This window comes from Leguminivora glycinivorella, chromosome 7 (assembly GCF_023078275.1).
Source record: "Leguminivora glycinivorella isolate SPB_JAAS2020 chromosome 7, LegGlyc_1.1, whole genome shotgun sequence".
In the NCBI taxonomy this organism is placed as follows: Eukaryota; Metazoa; Arthropoda; class Insecta; order Lepidoptera; family Tortricidae; genus Leguminivora; species Leguminivora glycinivorella.
In genome coordinates, this window is record NC_062977.1 from 22,823,939 (window position 1) to 22,839,729 (window position 15,791).

The window sequence follows — 15,791 nt, forward strand, 5'->3', positions numbered from 1 at the left end:
GGTTTACAAAAAAATCTTAACTTACACGAGTATTATAATGTACCTAGTATTTATTTCGTAACATTTGAATTTGAAAAAAAAAAAATAATATATTCTCATAATATACCTTCAAATGCCGACCGACCTGGCGCAGTCGGTAGTGACCCTGCCTGCTGCGCCGCGGTCCCGGGTTCGAATCCCGGTAAGGGCATTTATTTGTGTGATGAGCACAGATATTTGTTCCTGAGTCATGGATGTTTTCTATGTATATAAGTATTTATATATTATATATATCGTTGTCTGAGTACCCACAACACAAGCCTTCTTGAGCTTACCGTGGGCCTCAGTCAATCTGTGTAAGAATGTCCTTATAATATTTATTTATTTATTTATTTATTTAAATGCACCATGAATGTAAATAACAATAACAATATATTTATTTCAAGAAATACAAATCAAGAAGAAACATATTCGATGGCCCCCACACTAGGCACAGCCTGTATCGTGGGAACCTGAACCTCAGGAGAGTAACTATTAATATTATACGTCAAATCAAATATAACACAGACTATCCAATCTTATTTTTATTTAAAATTTAAAGTAAAAAAAAAAACACCTAACTAACGTACAACCTTAGAGCCGTGTTTATAGAACTTGACAAACCCAGTTAAGGTGGTTCGCTTTCCATGAAAGGGGGGCAAACTGTAAATTTCAAGTTACTAGGTCAAGTGGGGTATCGTTGGAAAGAGCTCAAATTGAACGTAAATAAGCTATTTTTTATAATATTTTGTTGTGGAAAAAAAAAGAATTTTGAAGGAAAATGTAAAAAAAAATACCGTTCCCCCCCCTTATCTCCGAAGTTTACCAACGAAAAATTATGAAAATTTTAGTAAACATTGGTTTTATGCTAAATATTACAGGAAAAATATAATCGTGTTTGTATTTTGAATACTTTTTTTTTTTAATTCACAAAAAACTTTTCAGATTTTTACTTTCAATTTACCCACCCTTGCGGATGTATATCGTACTTCAAATTAATACGAGATGTTACGTAAACCATCTTCTGTCCAATAAAGTAAAAACTGTTTAAATCGGTTAACATTATAAAGAATTATCCCTGAAAAACCAGGTCGCGCAAATTAGTTAGCAAATTGACCGGGAGATGGCGCTATACACAATAATACTCATTAGTGCCTATACTTTTGTCTTCTAGTCAAGTCATTAGAGTTATATGAAAATATGAGATTATTTTTACTAGGTAGTTTGAAAGAAAGTTTGTACGGAACCCTCGGTGGGCGAGTCCGACTCGCACTTGGCCGGTTTTTTTGTATGGAAGCGAACCACCTTAACTCCTTTGTGTTTTATTTCTTTCTCACAGCTGCAATTGTCTGAGTGACGGATAAAGCCAAACGAAATTTTTCGCCATTTTGACTTACAAGTACGTTTATAAATAACGCAGTTAGTTGCTATGATATTTGGAATTTCACATTATAAATAGTAGGTACCAAATACTAAGTCCAACTCGAAAGTGAATTGATTGATTTGCGAACCTTATCTATCATTCTGACATGACACGAAAATGCCCGCTGGAGTCCGACGTATGTTTATTACGGTGTCTATAAAATTGCTTAGTCTGCTTCGGAAGAGCAGTCGTGGAATATATTGGACCCCATACATTTCACCTTTGTGTGTTCACTTTTGGGTCCCGACAAAAATTTGCACCATTTTGTTACAGCTGGAAAAAGGCGTACTGAATCTCTACCTAATCCTGAGCACACTAAAACTGTCGTACGACCATGAGAACGTGTTCCGATGGTACACCTCAGTGTTGGAAAGACTCGACAAGACCAAACCCATGCAGATACAGCCTGTCACCACACGTAAGTGTTAACTCGAATAGCTACGCTACAAAGACAATAAATTTCGTGCAATCACATGGACACAACAGTTTTTTATGTCAAACAGAATCACCTTTACATTCAGCCGTCAATAAATGTTTAGATCACACGTCATCCAACCACGGGAATCCTTTTATCAGAATCAAAATGTCTCTACCTTGGCCACAGATGTACGAAATTTGAATGTGAAATATACATTAAAATTTCGTACATCTGTGTCTTGCTAGTCGGTATCTGTCTTTCCGAATAGTCCGAACGGACATATTGCCTCACGTATTGTGAGGTTTCTGAGATTTCTCCCCGAGATTTCAAAAAGATCGCTCTAGAAACCGAAAGCTTAGAAAAGTCCAGAAAACTTTTCAAGCTACATTTTGTTTTCAGCCAAATCTCCAGGTCTTTTAGACTGCATACTTCGCGCATGCGTAGTACAAGGATGTGCAGAACTTCGTCACGGTTCGCTGCGCGCACGTTTACCTGCGCCACTGTCCATTGGCTGTCAGGGTCTCAAGGTCAAGTTGGATCAACTGGTTGACACAAGAGGTTAGTTTAGTGACACTTTATAATGTGGGTTAAATACGAAAGATTGCACTTAACAACGACAATCATGCTTTGCATTACTGTCTAGCTAAAGCTCACTGTTCTATTGCCGGGCAAAAACCGTTCCCTTCGGGACTCTTAACCGGTATTTAAAAAAGCCGAAACAGACCAATATTTTGGATAATTTAGAGTTTTTTTTATATAACTCTCTACACGTCCATGTTTAGTGCTTCATTGGCCAGCTACTCAAAAAAAAGTCTTAAGTTATCCCGTCTACGCCGGCGAGATTTTTTTGACTCTCCGGTTTGACTGCTGGGACTCCCACTTCATGGCTATTTTTTTGGCTCACAATTTGCTTATAAAACAAAACCTACTTATATTTATAAATTAATCTGTTACAGAGGAGCCCTACACAGCTTCCTTCCCGCGCGTCCTCCTCGGCTCTCGTCACTGGAGTACAGAACTACTGGTAGACTCCGGCTGGTTGTCATGCGACGCGCGAGAGGAACCACCGCCTCGGAAACACCATGCTTGGGGCGCGGCGTTACTCGCTGTGGCCTTGGTGAAGTGGGGCAGCCACGGACCGAGAGACTCCAAGGTATAAAGTTTGTCATAAATCTCAGAACTCCATTTTAACCGACTTCAAAAAAGGAGGAGGTTCTCAATTCGACTGAATGTTTTTATTTTTTTTTTTATTTTTTTTTTGTATGTATGTTACTCGATATCTCCGAGGATCGTGGACCGATTTTCAAAATTTTTTTTTTGATCGAACGGGTATAACCCCGAGATGGTCCCATTGGCACCAAGTCGGGGTCTGATGATGGGATCATGGAGAAATTGAGGGAACTCTTCAAATGTTATAGGCACATGTAATGTTCTTAGTGTATTTTTCAAAGGTACACCAGTATTTACGCCTGATGGTAATAATTTTATGTGGCTGAGCTGATGATGGAAGGTCAACTCCTCAACGGTTAGGAGTTAAAGGATAATTCTTTCCCTACTGTACACATATTCGGACTGATACATATAATATCACTAGGAACCACTAAAAATCAACAAATAAATTAACTTTTTAACAAAAAATAAAACCGCCTTCAAAAAAAGCGCGTTACAAAACACGGAGAAACTAAAAAGCCAAAAATAATAAACCTTCGAATTCAGATTTCTTATCGGATTGCAATAATCTAAACATCCAAATTATAAACAAATCAATTATTTTTGGAGTCGGGGCCAGCCTGCGTATGGTTGGGTGGGGCAAACAGGAAATAGCAAGGCGACGAACAGGTCTGGCACCGACTACAAAAATAATTGATTTGTTTAAAATTTGGATGTTTAGATTATTGCAATCCGATAAGAAATCTGAATTCGAAGGTTTATTATTTTTGGCTTTTTAGTTTCTCCGTGTTTTGTAACGCGCTTTTTTTGAAGGCGGTTTTATAGGATTATACACTTTCCTTCTTCTGATCTTTGGAAGCGGTCGTCGCCTTTGAATTTCCAGTTTTTACAAGCTTTTATTCAACTTACCTTGTTAGTATGTTAGTGTGCATCACGTAGAAGCTAAACCCACTTCCCGGTTTCCGATTGAGTTGAAGTTTTGCACACATATGTAAATCACGTGACAATGTAATATTATGGTATCACTCGTGTAGGTGAACGCGTACCATGCTTGTATGAGTGAGATACGACAGGTCGACTGTTCGCGTTTTTGACAGGCGGTAACTGTGAGGTAACCGAGAGGGGGTGGGCGGCACTTCCACCGGGGAGCGATGATATATGATCTTCTTATATTTAATCTATGATTAAAACTAAACTCAACTTTTCAGGTGGAAGCTATGATGGACTGCCTCCGCCTGGAATGGTCGCACACCGTGGCCGCGACCATCATCAGCCTCCTGGACTGCCTGCGCGCCTACCGCGCCCCCCGCGCCGCCGCCCCCGCCCCGCCCTCGCCCTGCCTCGTCACTGTCAACATAGCGCTCTCGCATATCAACGCGTTCCTGATAGTGAATGAGGGGATGTGTTTAATGACGAGAGTGGATGCTGTGACGGTGGAGAAGGGAGGTGTGAGGGGCGCGGCGGTTGTCTCTGGGGTAAAAGTCGTGGATATGGTGCCTTTTAAGGGTAATTTGATTTTGTTTTGCATAACCCTCTAAGAACAAATTAAATTATTGTCATAGAAAATATTTTAACTTGTATTTTTAAGTAGTCACACTACTATTATGTTATAAACATACACATACATACACATTACACATTATACGTTGTTATTATGTTATCCATACTAATATTATAAATGGGAAAGTGTGTGTGTCTGTTTGTTTGTCCGTCTTTCACGGCAAAACGGAGCGACGAATTGACGTGATTTTTTAAGTGGATATAGTTGGAGGGATGGAGAGTGACATAGGCTACTTTTTGTCTCTTTCTAACGCGAGCGAAGTCGGAAAAAGCTAGTTATGTTATAATATCGAACCATACTGTTCTACCTCAGGGATGGCAGAGGGCGCCACGAGCCTTAGGAAATGTCATATGCTTGGAAATTTCGACCCTTGCCTTCGTGTACCGATGGCCGAGTGGTTCAGACATCCGTCCGGTAAACGGAGTACGCTGGTTCGATTCCAGCTCGGAACAGTTGGAGGCCTTGGTCACTTTTTCTTTGTAACATATGACATTTATTTAATGTTTGTTTTACATCAATTTGAGATGTGTGTTTTTGAAAGATTTGACAGATTTGGACGAGTTAGATTGAATGTGTTATTTTTTTTAATTGTGAGAGCTTTCAATGAAGTACCGAATTCATTCAACGGTGTTTACTGGACAAAACTAATTGCACTTCGTAGAAGTAATCCATTTCTTATTTTAGTCAAACCGCCACATTTAAAAAAGTTGACTGCGACCTATCCTAACTACTCGTACATGTATTTTCCACCATAGCCATTGTTATTATATTATTCTTGAGTTAATCTGTTGTCTAATTTTTAGCTTAGCTACTAAGCTAAAAATTAGACAACTGACTAAACAAGCTACTTTTGCCTCCTAATCAAATCAGCTTCTTTTTAAGAACTGTCAAAACGAATTTGAACGACTTGCTAATATGGAATTTATATGAAATCGAATTGAGTGACGTCACGGTCAACTCAGTTACTTTATATATTTCTACCTGACTTATTAAATAGAAATTGGATTTAAAAGTAACTTTTGTCCATGTTTTTCTTATCTTATCTGATGCTTTATTTCGTGCATGGTATAATAGTTATTTGTTTTACAAGGGGGCAAAGTAGTTGTTTAACCGCACGTGCCAATATTGATACCCGAGCAAGCGAAAGATTCCAATATTGAACCGCGAGCGTAGCGAGTGGTTCAAAAAGTGGAATCTTGAGCGTTGTGAGGGTTTCAAGGCACGAAGGTTAAACAAACTTTGCCACCGAGTGAAACACAAAATTGTTCACCACACCAACACGAACAAAATACTGAGTGTAAAACATCAAAATAAATCAAATTTATTAATTTATTCCATATTTATGATTCAAAATCATCATTTATGGGTAAAATCTAGCAGCCAGATTAAGACAATTGAGTTAAAATTTGTATGAAATTACTTTGCCCCCTTGTGGATAAAATGCAATTTTGCTATCTGTTTTCAAATAGCAAAGATAGCCTTTACCAGTTGGTGTGGTGAAAAATATTTTATTTGAACTACAGTCAAGTTCCCTACTGTCGCGAATGTATTACCTTGACCGCCCATTAGGCATGACATCATTGTTCATATCTTTTCAGGCAACTTCCAATGTCAACGCTCAGACGAAATCCCAAAATCATTTTTCCACGTCCGTCTAGCAAGAATCGAACACACACCAAAGGAAGAAAAGAATTCTTCGCTCCTAGACTTCCAATTCCTTGAAACAACTGACTGCGAATGGAGCGCTAATTTACACTTGAAAATATTAGAGTTTGTGAAGGCAGTGAGAGGGTTTAAAGAGGAGTTGGGTAAGAGGAGGAGTGGGGCTGGGGGGAAGAAGAGTAAGCTGGATTGGAGGGTGGGGATTAAGGGGGAGACGAGCTTGGCGCTGTTGTTGTCGAAGGAGAATAATATGATTTTTGTTACTGGTAAGTATATGTTATAATTTTTATTTATCTTAATGACATTGTCTACTAGAGCCTTAACCGCCCGCTTGTATGGCGAGAGCCCAGCGGGTTCTATGGCACCTCAGCAAAATTTACGAGTGCCCACCAGGCGGGTTCTTGGTGGTGAAAGTGTTAAATGACGGCTAAAATGTTGGACTCATAACGACTAATAGTTAAAACTCAGGTAGCTCTTATGACAAAGTTTGAGAAGATTTCTAAGATTTACAAATAAAAAACTAAAATCTTCCATACAAAATTTCCATGACAAAAAAGAGTAACCATAAAGAGTCATTTCGTAGTTTCGTTCTCTTTTCTTATACATATTGATTTGAAAGGAAAAACAACCAAAATACTGCCACTTTTTATTTCAACTATTTTGGCCAACCTGTATATTTTCTCAAAAAGCTTGTCTTATAATACTTTTCCCAGATGACCTAACAGTCTCCTACGACCACATACTTGGGCTATCCATAGTCTGGAGTCAGCTAAAGATGATCCTCAACGGAGATGAAGTTATCACAGTAGAGGGATACACACAGGAGAGGGCCCAAGATGACCATGAGGTCAGAGTAGAGAGAAGTGCTGCTGAAGGATTTGTACTTCCTTGGAACAGAGTCTGGTAAGTCTTTATTATCCTGGTCGCGGCACCCAATTGAAACAAAGACACCCTACTTCCATATATCTGCTAGGTGACTTTGACTTGTACTGCCTAGAAATATGTTCAAGAGTTTGGGATAGGATCTTCAAGGTGAATGAAGTTATCACAGTTGAAGGATACACACAGGAGAGGGCCCAAGATGACCATGAAGTCAGAGTGGAAGGAAGCGCTGCTGAAGGATTCGTACTTCCTTGGAACAGAGTCTGGTAAGTCTTTATTATCCTGGTCGCGGCACCCAATTGAAACAATGACATCCTACCTTCATATATCTGCTAAGTGACTAGTACTGCCTAGGAATATGTTCAAGAGTTTGGGGTAGGATCTTCAAGGGGAAAGAAGTTAACAAAGTGGAAGGATACACACAGGAGAGGGCCCAAGATGACCACGAAATTAGGGTAGAAAGGAATGCTGCTGAGGGCTTTGTACTTCCTTGGAACAGTCTGGTAAGTATTTATTATCCTGGTCAAGGTACCAAGTTGAAATGAAATCGTCAACGGCAACTGACTAGGTCATCATTATAGAGGGTTTACTAAACCAAAAAAAAACCAAGATGGTTAAGAAGTCAGAAAGAAAGACACCTGCTGAGAGTTTTACGGATTTGTTTCCTGGAGGGGCTCTTTCGGTTAACCGATGTTTACTTTTTAGATGTACTTTGAAATTTAGAGACTCTATACATCTCTTATTAATCATAGTAGCTTTTTACTTTAGTTGAATTTATATTATTTATTTTAATAATGTTGACATGTGAAAGTGCCCATGTGGCCTACTTACTGAATAAATGATTTGTGAATAATTAGAGAGTCTCAGTGAATTCCTGTAAAGGGGTTATTAGAATGAAAATGGTTCATAATGTTGTACTCCTTTCTTCCAGGGCGGTGTCTGTAGAATCAGTGCGAGTAATATTCCCATACAAGCACCGCTTCGCGGACGCGGTGCAAGGCGATTTCGTGTCGCACTTCAAGTGGCTCAAGAAAGTGCATGGCATCGGGAAGACGAAGGGAGAGAAATCGCTTCCTAGCGACTTGCATATTAAGGTACAGGTCAATTTACAAGAGTTGGCACGAATGGAACGAATGAGTGAATGAAAATATCTACTGACAGATTAACAAACAAAATAGTAGCTCTTGATAGTTACGACTGTATACTGATGCAGATGGGTGAATCAACTTTTTCTTGTCTGTTATTGCCATGGTTACGGTTCCCTTAGTCACGCTGGTTTTATGCAAAATTATGCTACTTAAACTATGCACACGGTAAAAAGGGGTTGAAAGATAACGAGATTGTGACTTTGCTATGACTGGTTGCCAGGTCTACGCCACAATTTAACCCATATCCCACAGCCGACTTCTACGACACCAACGGGAAAAAAGGGGGTGGTGAAATTCTTAACCCGTCACCACACCACACGGGCATTGTTTTTGTGTAAATATATTTTATTTGTCTTTAGATTGAGGAGGTCCTAATGGAAATGAGTGACGACCCGTTCGAAGTCAAGTTACGGGATAATTATGAATTGTTAGAAGACGAGTATAAAGAGAGCCAAAAGCGACGGAGTATGTTGGATGCGAAGGTAATTTAATTTAACTTTTTTATTGAAATATCCAAATCAAGGTTATCCATAACTTTAGTTAATTTCTAACTGTTTGTACATTAGTCCAGAAACAAAATATTTCACTTAATATAATCATAGAATCTTGATAAAATGTGTCCATATTTATGGCTAAAGGTCTCTTACTAAAAAACGAAACATTGATTATAAAATATTAGGGACCTATTGCACTGATCACAATCTACGCACTGATCAACATCAATTCGATAAATAAATAAGCCCGCCATTTTGTAGTCGCATCTTGCCCTACGACGACTGATTTGTACCAGTGTCATATTTACGATTAATAATTACAGGTCCAAGAGCTCTGCAAGCCTCACCTCTTCCTCCCAGCCGGTAAAATCGACGAGCTCTACGCCGCCCTAAGTCAGAAAGACGCACAAATCTACGTCGTGCGATGTCGCGCTGCGCCGCCGCCGCGGACACGTCTTGTCGCGTGTTGTTTGAGTGGATTTAGATTATTGGCATTGGCTGATCCGAGTATACATGGAGCGCGGGCGCAGGATAGATTGAGAGAGCTAGATGCTGATAGGTAAGTGATAAAGATAAAACAGCTTATAGCAAAATAGTAGAATCAGTAGTGAGACAAATAATCCTGGACACGGCACCAAATTGTAACGAACCCTATACTCTAACAACTAAATCATCATTCATAACCAAAGTCTTAAAGGGTAGAATATTATTTCTAATGGTTTCAATAATGATCGATGACTCGATGACCTTTACCCCGCTCTAAGTAAGAAAAACACACAAATCTACGTCGTACGATGTCGCGCCGCGCCGCCGCCGCGGACACGCCTTGTCGCGTGTTGTTTGAGTGGATTTAGATTATTGGCATTAGCTGATCCGAGTGTACATGGAGCGCGGGCGCAGGATAAGTTGAGAGAGCTAGATACTGATAGGTAAGAGCGATAAAGATAAAACAACTTATAGCAAAACAGTAGAATTAGTAGTGAGACAAATAATCCTGGTCACGGCACCAAATTGTAACATAAACATACCCCATACTGTACTTAAAACTTAATCATTACTTAAGACCAGTCTCAAAGGGTAGTTATTTGTCTATTTACATATTTTAATAGTGAATCACCTTCTCGCAACTCTGTTAGAAAGATGCACGAATTTACATTGTCCGCTGTCGTGCTGATTTCATATTCTATATAATAGGCGAGACGACTAAAATAAACTAATTAGTCCGTCAGTTAGATTATCAAAGAATTTTAGACACGTATTTTTTCTTTTTTCTCGTATAGCCTGACAAGATTTTATTTGACCCTGAAAGAGTGTCGCTACAAACCGCTTTCATATGGCAATAATGTTCGGACGTCATGTATAATGGGAACAGCGTGTACTGGTTTCGCGTATTTATTTATTTATTGTATGGCAAGTTTACAATCTTAGAGACTCACCACGATAAGTTTGCAACGATTTTCACAGCCTCGCCAGTGCAGATGTTATTTTAAACGTCAAACTTTGATGAAATTATGACGTTTACTTAACCCTTGCAGAGGCGGGGCTATTAAAATCTATGCAGACTTATCGTGGGACAATTTCTACATGCAAATCACAACTTAAATTTAGCATTCCGTAAATAGTCGATAGCGTCGCTCGTGAGGTTTTTGAAGTCCGAGGGTGGCCCTTTGTACTTAGTTAAGGGGCATTCGAAAACGATGTGCACAGTTTGTTTAGGGTTTCCGCAGTCGCATTTCTCAGTGTCAGCCCAACCCCATTTTTTCCGCGTAAATATTTGTAGAAAATGAAAACCGGGTTTTAGAGAATCAAAGTTTAATAAGCATGGTTTAAATACTCGCTACTTGTTTCCGTATAGCCTAAAATCCATGAATCTTGTGCCTTTATCCAAGTCGTCGATGTTTATTTTGTTTTTGCGTGGGACCTTGTTTTATACTGGTGTCAATGATGTAACGGCTTCCTTATTTCTATAAATCTTTTTCACGGCTGAGCTACAGACACCTTAAATAAGAACAAAAAATATATTAAGCTAAATAGAAATTAAATAATCAGTACAGGAGAACTGCACTATACATTGTCAGTACCGGACATGTCAACAACCGATTTCGGAACATTGTTATCGAAATACTGTGAAATCCTTCATCCTTTTTTGTTGTTAGTAATTTATCTCGTTAAGTATAATTATTTTCACTTTTTTAAATATTATTTTGGGCATATTTGCGATGAAACCGTTAGAAAATCTAAAATATTTACTTCTCGTTTACATCACTGACATTCAATGACTTTCGACGACGGGTGTCAAATATTAATCCTTGCCAGTAAAAGAAATTAGTTCAGCTGAAAATCCGCAACGTGGCGAGGGTCAAATAAAAACTTGTCAGGCTATAAACGAAAAATGACGACGAAAAGTTTCGCGTGACGTCACGCCTAGGTACAATTTTTACTTAGAAGTGACGTCACAAGCCCCCACTCCGGAACTTTGATGCTCTATATTTTTGTATTTTTTTTTTTCAAAATTAGAAAAAGCGAAAAATATGTGTTCAGTATTTTTGGACGATCTAACTGACGGACTAAACAGAATGCCATTTTTTTATGTAGTCGTCATCTCTATTGTCGTATTTCTAACACTTCCTATTCTAACCGATTTAAGCAAATCTATTCTTTTTGCTTGACTAATCTCAATACATGATCTTTTTCAGTCCGTGGCCTGAAGACGGTGTAGAATTCACGACCCTGTGGTGCCGCGCCATCAGTCTAAACTGTGCGCAGTGGCAGTTGTTGCTACGAGATTTCCCGCAGCCCTTACTGAGGATGAGTTCACTGCGGCTGTGGGGCTCGCTCTGTGGCGCCGAAGAGGTGCCGCCGCCTAGAGGTATTAAAATATACCATATACTATAGCCTAAAATACATCGATATTGTAAGCTATGTATAATATATACAGTTATAGCAATTACCAATACTTTCTTCATAATTTGGGTTGATGTATTTTTCCAAGACACAAGGCCTCTTAATCTTTTCTCTTTAGCACCGTTTGGTAGCCAAAATTTCGTAACCGGCTACAAACCGGGAATCTTGATTCCCATCCTGTAGCCGGTGGACCATAGTAGTACCGTTTTGTAACTCGCTACAAAATGGGAATCAAGATTCCCGGCTTGTAGCCGGTTACGTATTGGGCCAGTGTGGTACCGTTTGGTAACTAAGTTTTGTAACTGGTTACAGAACGAGAATACCAAATTCCCTGTTTGTAGTTGGTTATGTATTATTAAATATTACTTGTTCGATTTTGTTACTAACATAGATAATAAGCGACTTAACTAACACATTTCTTGGACCATTTGATGTCTGAATTAAATAAATAAATTGAATTAAATTGTGGCCGAGTTACTGATTGAAGCTTCTACCAAATCTTACCATCAGGTGTGATCGTGGTCAAATGTCTTCAAAGTAAAAAAAAAAACCGAAGCTAGAACGGTGTACATACGGACAGACGGACAGAACGAAATTATAAGAGGTCAACCTAGACTACGAAATTGATTACGGAACTAAAAAAAAACTCAATGTCAGCGTTAGTCGAATAAATCATGTATTCATGACGGCAAAAAAATCCTATTTTGTAACCAGTTACAACACGGGATATTTTTCCCGTTTGGAAGCTGGTTACCAACCATGGCTATGAATCGGTAATGATTTAGTCTCATTTTGTAACCAGCTACAACACGGGATTCTTTTTCCCGTTTCGAAGCCGGTTACCAAACGTGGTTACAAATAGGTAATGGGAGTCCCAATTTGAAGCCAGTTACGAAGCCAATTTTTAGTTACAAAACGGTACTAAACCATATATTCCAGTTTTGTGTGGTGCAAATATTATATTATAGTACATTGTGCAACAAGGGGAGGAAGTTGAATATTACTAACGAGAGTAAGATAAATCGCGACGGCTAGCCGGAGCGATTTCAAGACTCGAGTTAGTAATATTCATACTCCCCGAGTTACACACAATGTTTTTCATCACACTCGAAATGTAAAAAACATGTAAATAGATGTAAAAAAGTTAAGTACAGCACAAGAAATTTCATAATTCCCTTGGGAGAACGATTTTTCTATAACTCACGCTCCGCCTGCGTGTAATAGCACATTTAAAGTGCGGGTGTGATGAAAAATATTTTTTTTCACAGCTGTCCGCACAGTAACGATAGACCAAGGTGAGCCGTGGGGAGAGATGGAACTAGAACGAAGCATGATGCCCCTGAAGTGGTACTACGACTTGTGCTGCGAAATGGCCGAGTTCAGCTACGCGTTCGGACCCTGTTGGGAGCCGGTTATCGCGCAATGTAACTTATGTAAGTGGTTTTATACTTATCGTTTACAGGTTCGGTTGAAGAAAAAAAACTAATTTGTGGACGACCGGTCTGGCTCAGTCGGTAGTGACCCTGCCTGCTAAGCCGCGGTTTTTGGGTTCGAATCTCGGTAAGGGGCATTTATTTGTGTGATGAGCACAGATATTTGTTCCTGAGTCATGGATGTTTTCTATGTTTTCCTTTTAAAAAATATAATGAGACACACCTTACTTGTTTGTACCTTATAGGAGAAACATTTTCTATGGGGATTCAACTCTTCGCCAGAGTATAGCAGAGTTTTCTCTTTTGAGTAAGAATAGCAAAAGCAGGATTAATAGTTATTTGTTATACAAGAGTGCAAAATTGTATTTTAACGCCGAGTGTGGAATTGAAAAACGAGCAAGTTAAAGGATTCTATAGTTGAACCAGGAGCGAAGCGAGTGGTTCGAGAATAGAATCCTGAACTTGCGAGTTTTTTAACACACGAGAAGTAAAATACATTTGCACTCGTGTGTAACACAAAACTTTTCCCCTCACTAAAGCGAGGAAAGTACAACGCAAAAAACGCGTTTATCACTGCTGCCAGTAGTTCCACAGGTGGTAAAACATCTTCATCACTAGATTAACCCACTTTTATCAATTTTAAAGCAGAAAATTTGGCTATATTCAAGGTCAAATTACTTTATCCACTAGTGGATAAAATGCGTTTTTACCCGCTGGTATTAAAGGACAAAACACGTGTTTCCGAGCTAGTGAGGGGAAAAATCCCTTTCCGTTACATTTTAATAAAAAAACGCCTATAACTGCCTAAAAGTCAATAGGACAAACAATATATTATAAGTAATAAGCAATTTTAGTTATAATTTATTATTACCTAGAATCCGTTTTCTGCGCCGTTTGTACTGTATGCCTACCATCTCCTTCTCCTTCAATTGCTCAAAGGTTAACTGGAAGAGATCCCTTAAAGGGATAAGTTCGCCTTTGTACTAGTGATAAGCTCTTTTTTAGGGTTCCGTAGTCAACTAGGAACCCTTATACGAGTAGTTTCGCCATGTCTGTCTGTCCGTCTGTCCGTCCGTCCGTCCGTCCGTCCGTCCGTCCGTCCGCGGATAATCTCAGTAACCGTTAGCACTAGAAAGCTGAAATTTGGTAACAATATGTATATCAATCACGCCAACAAAGTGCAAAAATAAAAAATGGAAAAAAATGTTTTATTAGGGTACCCCCCTTACATGTAAAGTGGGGGCTGATATTTTTTTTCATTCCAACCCCAACGTGTGATATATTGTTGGATAGGTATTTAAAAATGAATAAGGGTTTACTAAGATCGTTTTTTCATAATATTAATATTTTCGGAAATAATCGCTCCTAAAGGAAAAAAAAGTGCGTCCCCGCCCTCTAACTTTTGAACCACATGTTTAAAAAATATGAAAAAATTCACAAAAGTAGAACTTTATAAAGACTTTCTAGGAAAATTGTTTTGAACTTGATAGGTTCAGTAGTTTTTGAGAAAAATACGGAAAACTACGGAACCCTACACTGAGCGTGGCCCGACACGCTCTTGGCCGGTTTTTTTGTGTGTTGTATTATTTTCTGGTACAATAAAGTGTTTTACTACTACAATTTATTATTTGCACACTTTCGTATCATATGAAACTTGGTTTAAACTTTCACGATTATTACACACAATAACTTTAAAGTCGGGATGGGACTTCATCACGTATCACGACTTTAGCTGTTTTCGTTGGAGGTTAGTTTTTAAAGTAATACGCGATTAAGTCTCGATTTAAAAGTTAAGTGACAGTGGTGACACTTACTTACTAAAATCTACCATGTTTTTTCCATCCCCAGCATTCGACCAAGTATCACGGCCATCTCTCGACCCCTCCGCGCCGCTTTCGTTTTGGGACAAAGTTCGTCTACTGATGCATGGACGACTAACGGCGAACTGTGGCAAATTTACTTGCCTACTACACGTGTCGCTGGACCCGTATAATACTACTGAAGAGATGGAGTTGACGTGGACTGATTTGGTCTTAGATTGGACTAATGGTAAGTAAAAAAGAACTTGACGCATTGTGGCAGGGCTGTGCAAAGGAATGACCAATTTTAGGACACTTTGGTTGTAACAAAATTAATGAATAAGTTTTTTTGCAAAAAATCATTTTTGGCACAAGCTTTGTCGCCGACTGTACCTTTCTTTCAACAGTCATCTACTGCTCTCCGAAACGTTTCTAAAAACCCCTTACTCGATGGGGATACGACGTTTCATAACAGAGTTCCTATGACCACCTTTCTGCTCCATCATCAGATCAGATCCATGATACCATAATAATGCATTGTCACGTGATTTCTAAGTACATATGTATGCACAGCTCAATCGGAAACCGGGAAGTGGGTCAAATTTAGTTTCTACGTTTTGACCCAAGATTCAGATTCAGATTTTTTATTGATAAAATATGATATTTTACACGTCATCGTTTATAAGTAAGTATAAATACAATAATTTAAACTTAAGTAAATTAGTATTAAGACATTTCACATGATAAAAATATACATTATACAGTTTTATTTTTACCTATTTATATGAACTTTAATTTTAACATTTTTTTGTGGTTGGGTTGGCCACTTACTACTCTATTCATGAATTCGTCCATGGTATAACACGCCAGTTCAATTAA

At 38.7% G+C, this 15,791-nt stretch overlaps 1 protein-coding gene across 1 annotated transcript in view; it reads left to right on the plus strand.

Moving 5' to 3' along the window:
* LOC125228317 (protein KIAA0100) overlaps positions 1-15,791 on the plus strand; it is a 51,446-nt gene that overhangs the window by 9,410 nt on the left and 26,245 nt on the right. The window contains exons 10-21 of the mRNA XM_048132829.1: positions 1,715-1,859; positions 2,259-2,417; positions 2,816-3,012; positions 4,238-4,535; positions 6,189-6,518; positions 6,966-7,155; positions 8,066-8,228; positions 8,642-8,764; positions 9,100-9,335; positions 11,473-11,645; positions 12,949-13,113; positions 14,962-15,162. Coding sequence (XP_047988786.1) covers positions 1,715-1,859; positions 2,259-2,417; positions 2,816-3,012; positions 4,238-4,535; positions 6,189-6,518; positions 6,966-7,155; positions 8,066-8,228; positions 8,642-8,764; positions 9,100-9,335; positions 11,473-11,645; positions 12,949-13,113; positions 14,962-15,162 — 2,380 coding nt within the window. The remainder of the gene's footprint in view (positions 1-1,714; positions 1,860-2,258; positions 2,418-2,815; positions 3,013-4,237; positions 4,536-6,188; positions 6,519-6,965; positions 7,156-8,065; positions 8,229-8,641; positions 8,765-9,099; positions 9,336-11,472; positions 11,646-12,948; positions 13,114-14,961; positions 15,163-15,791) is intronic.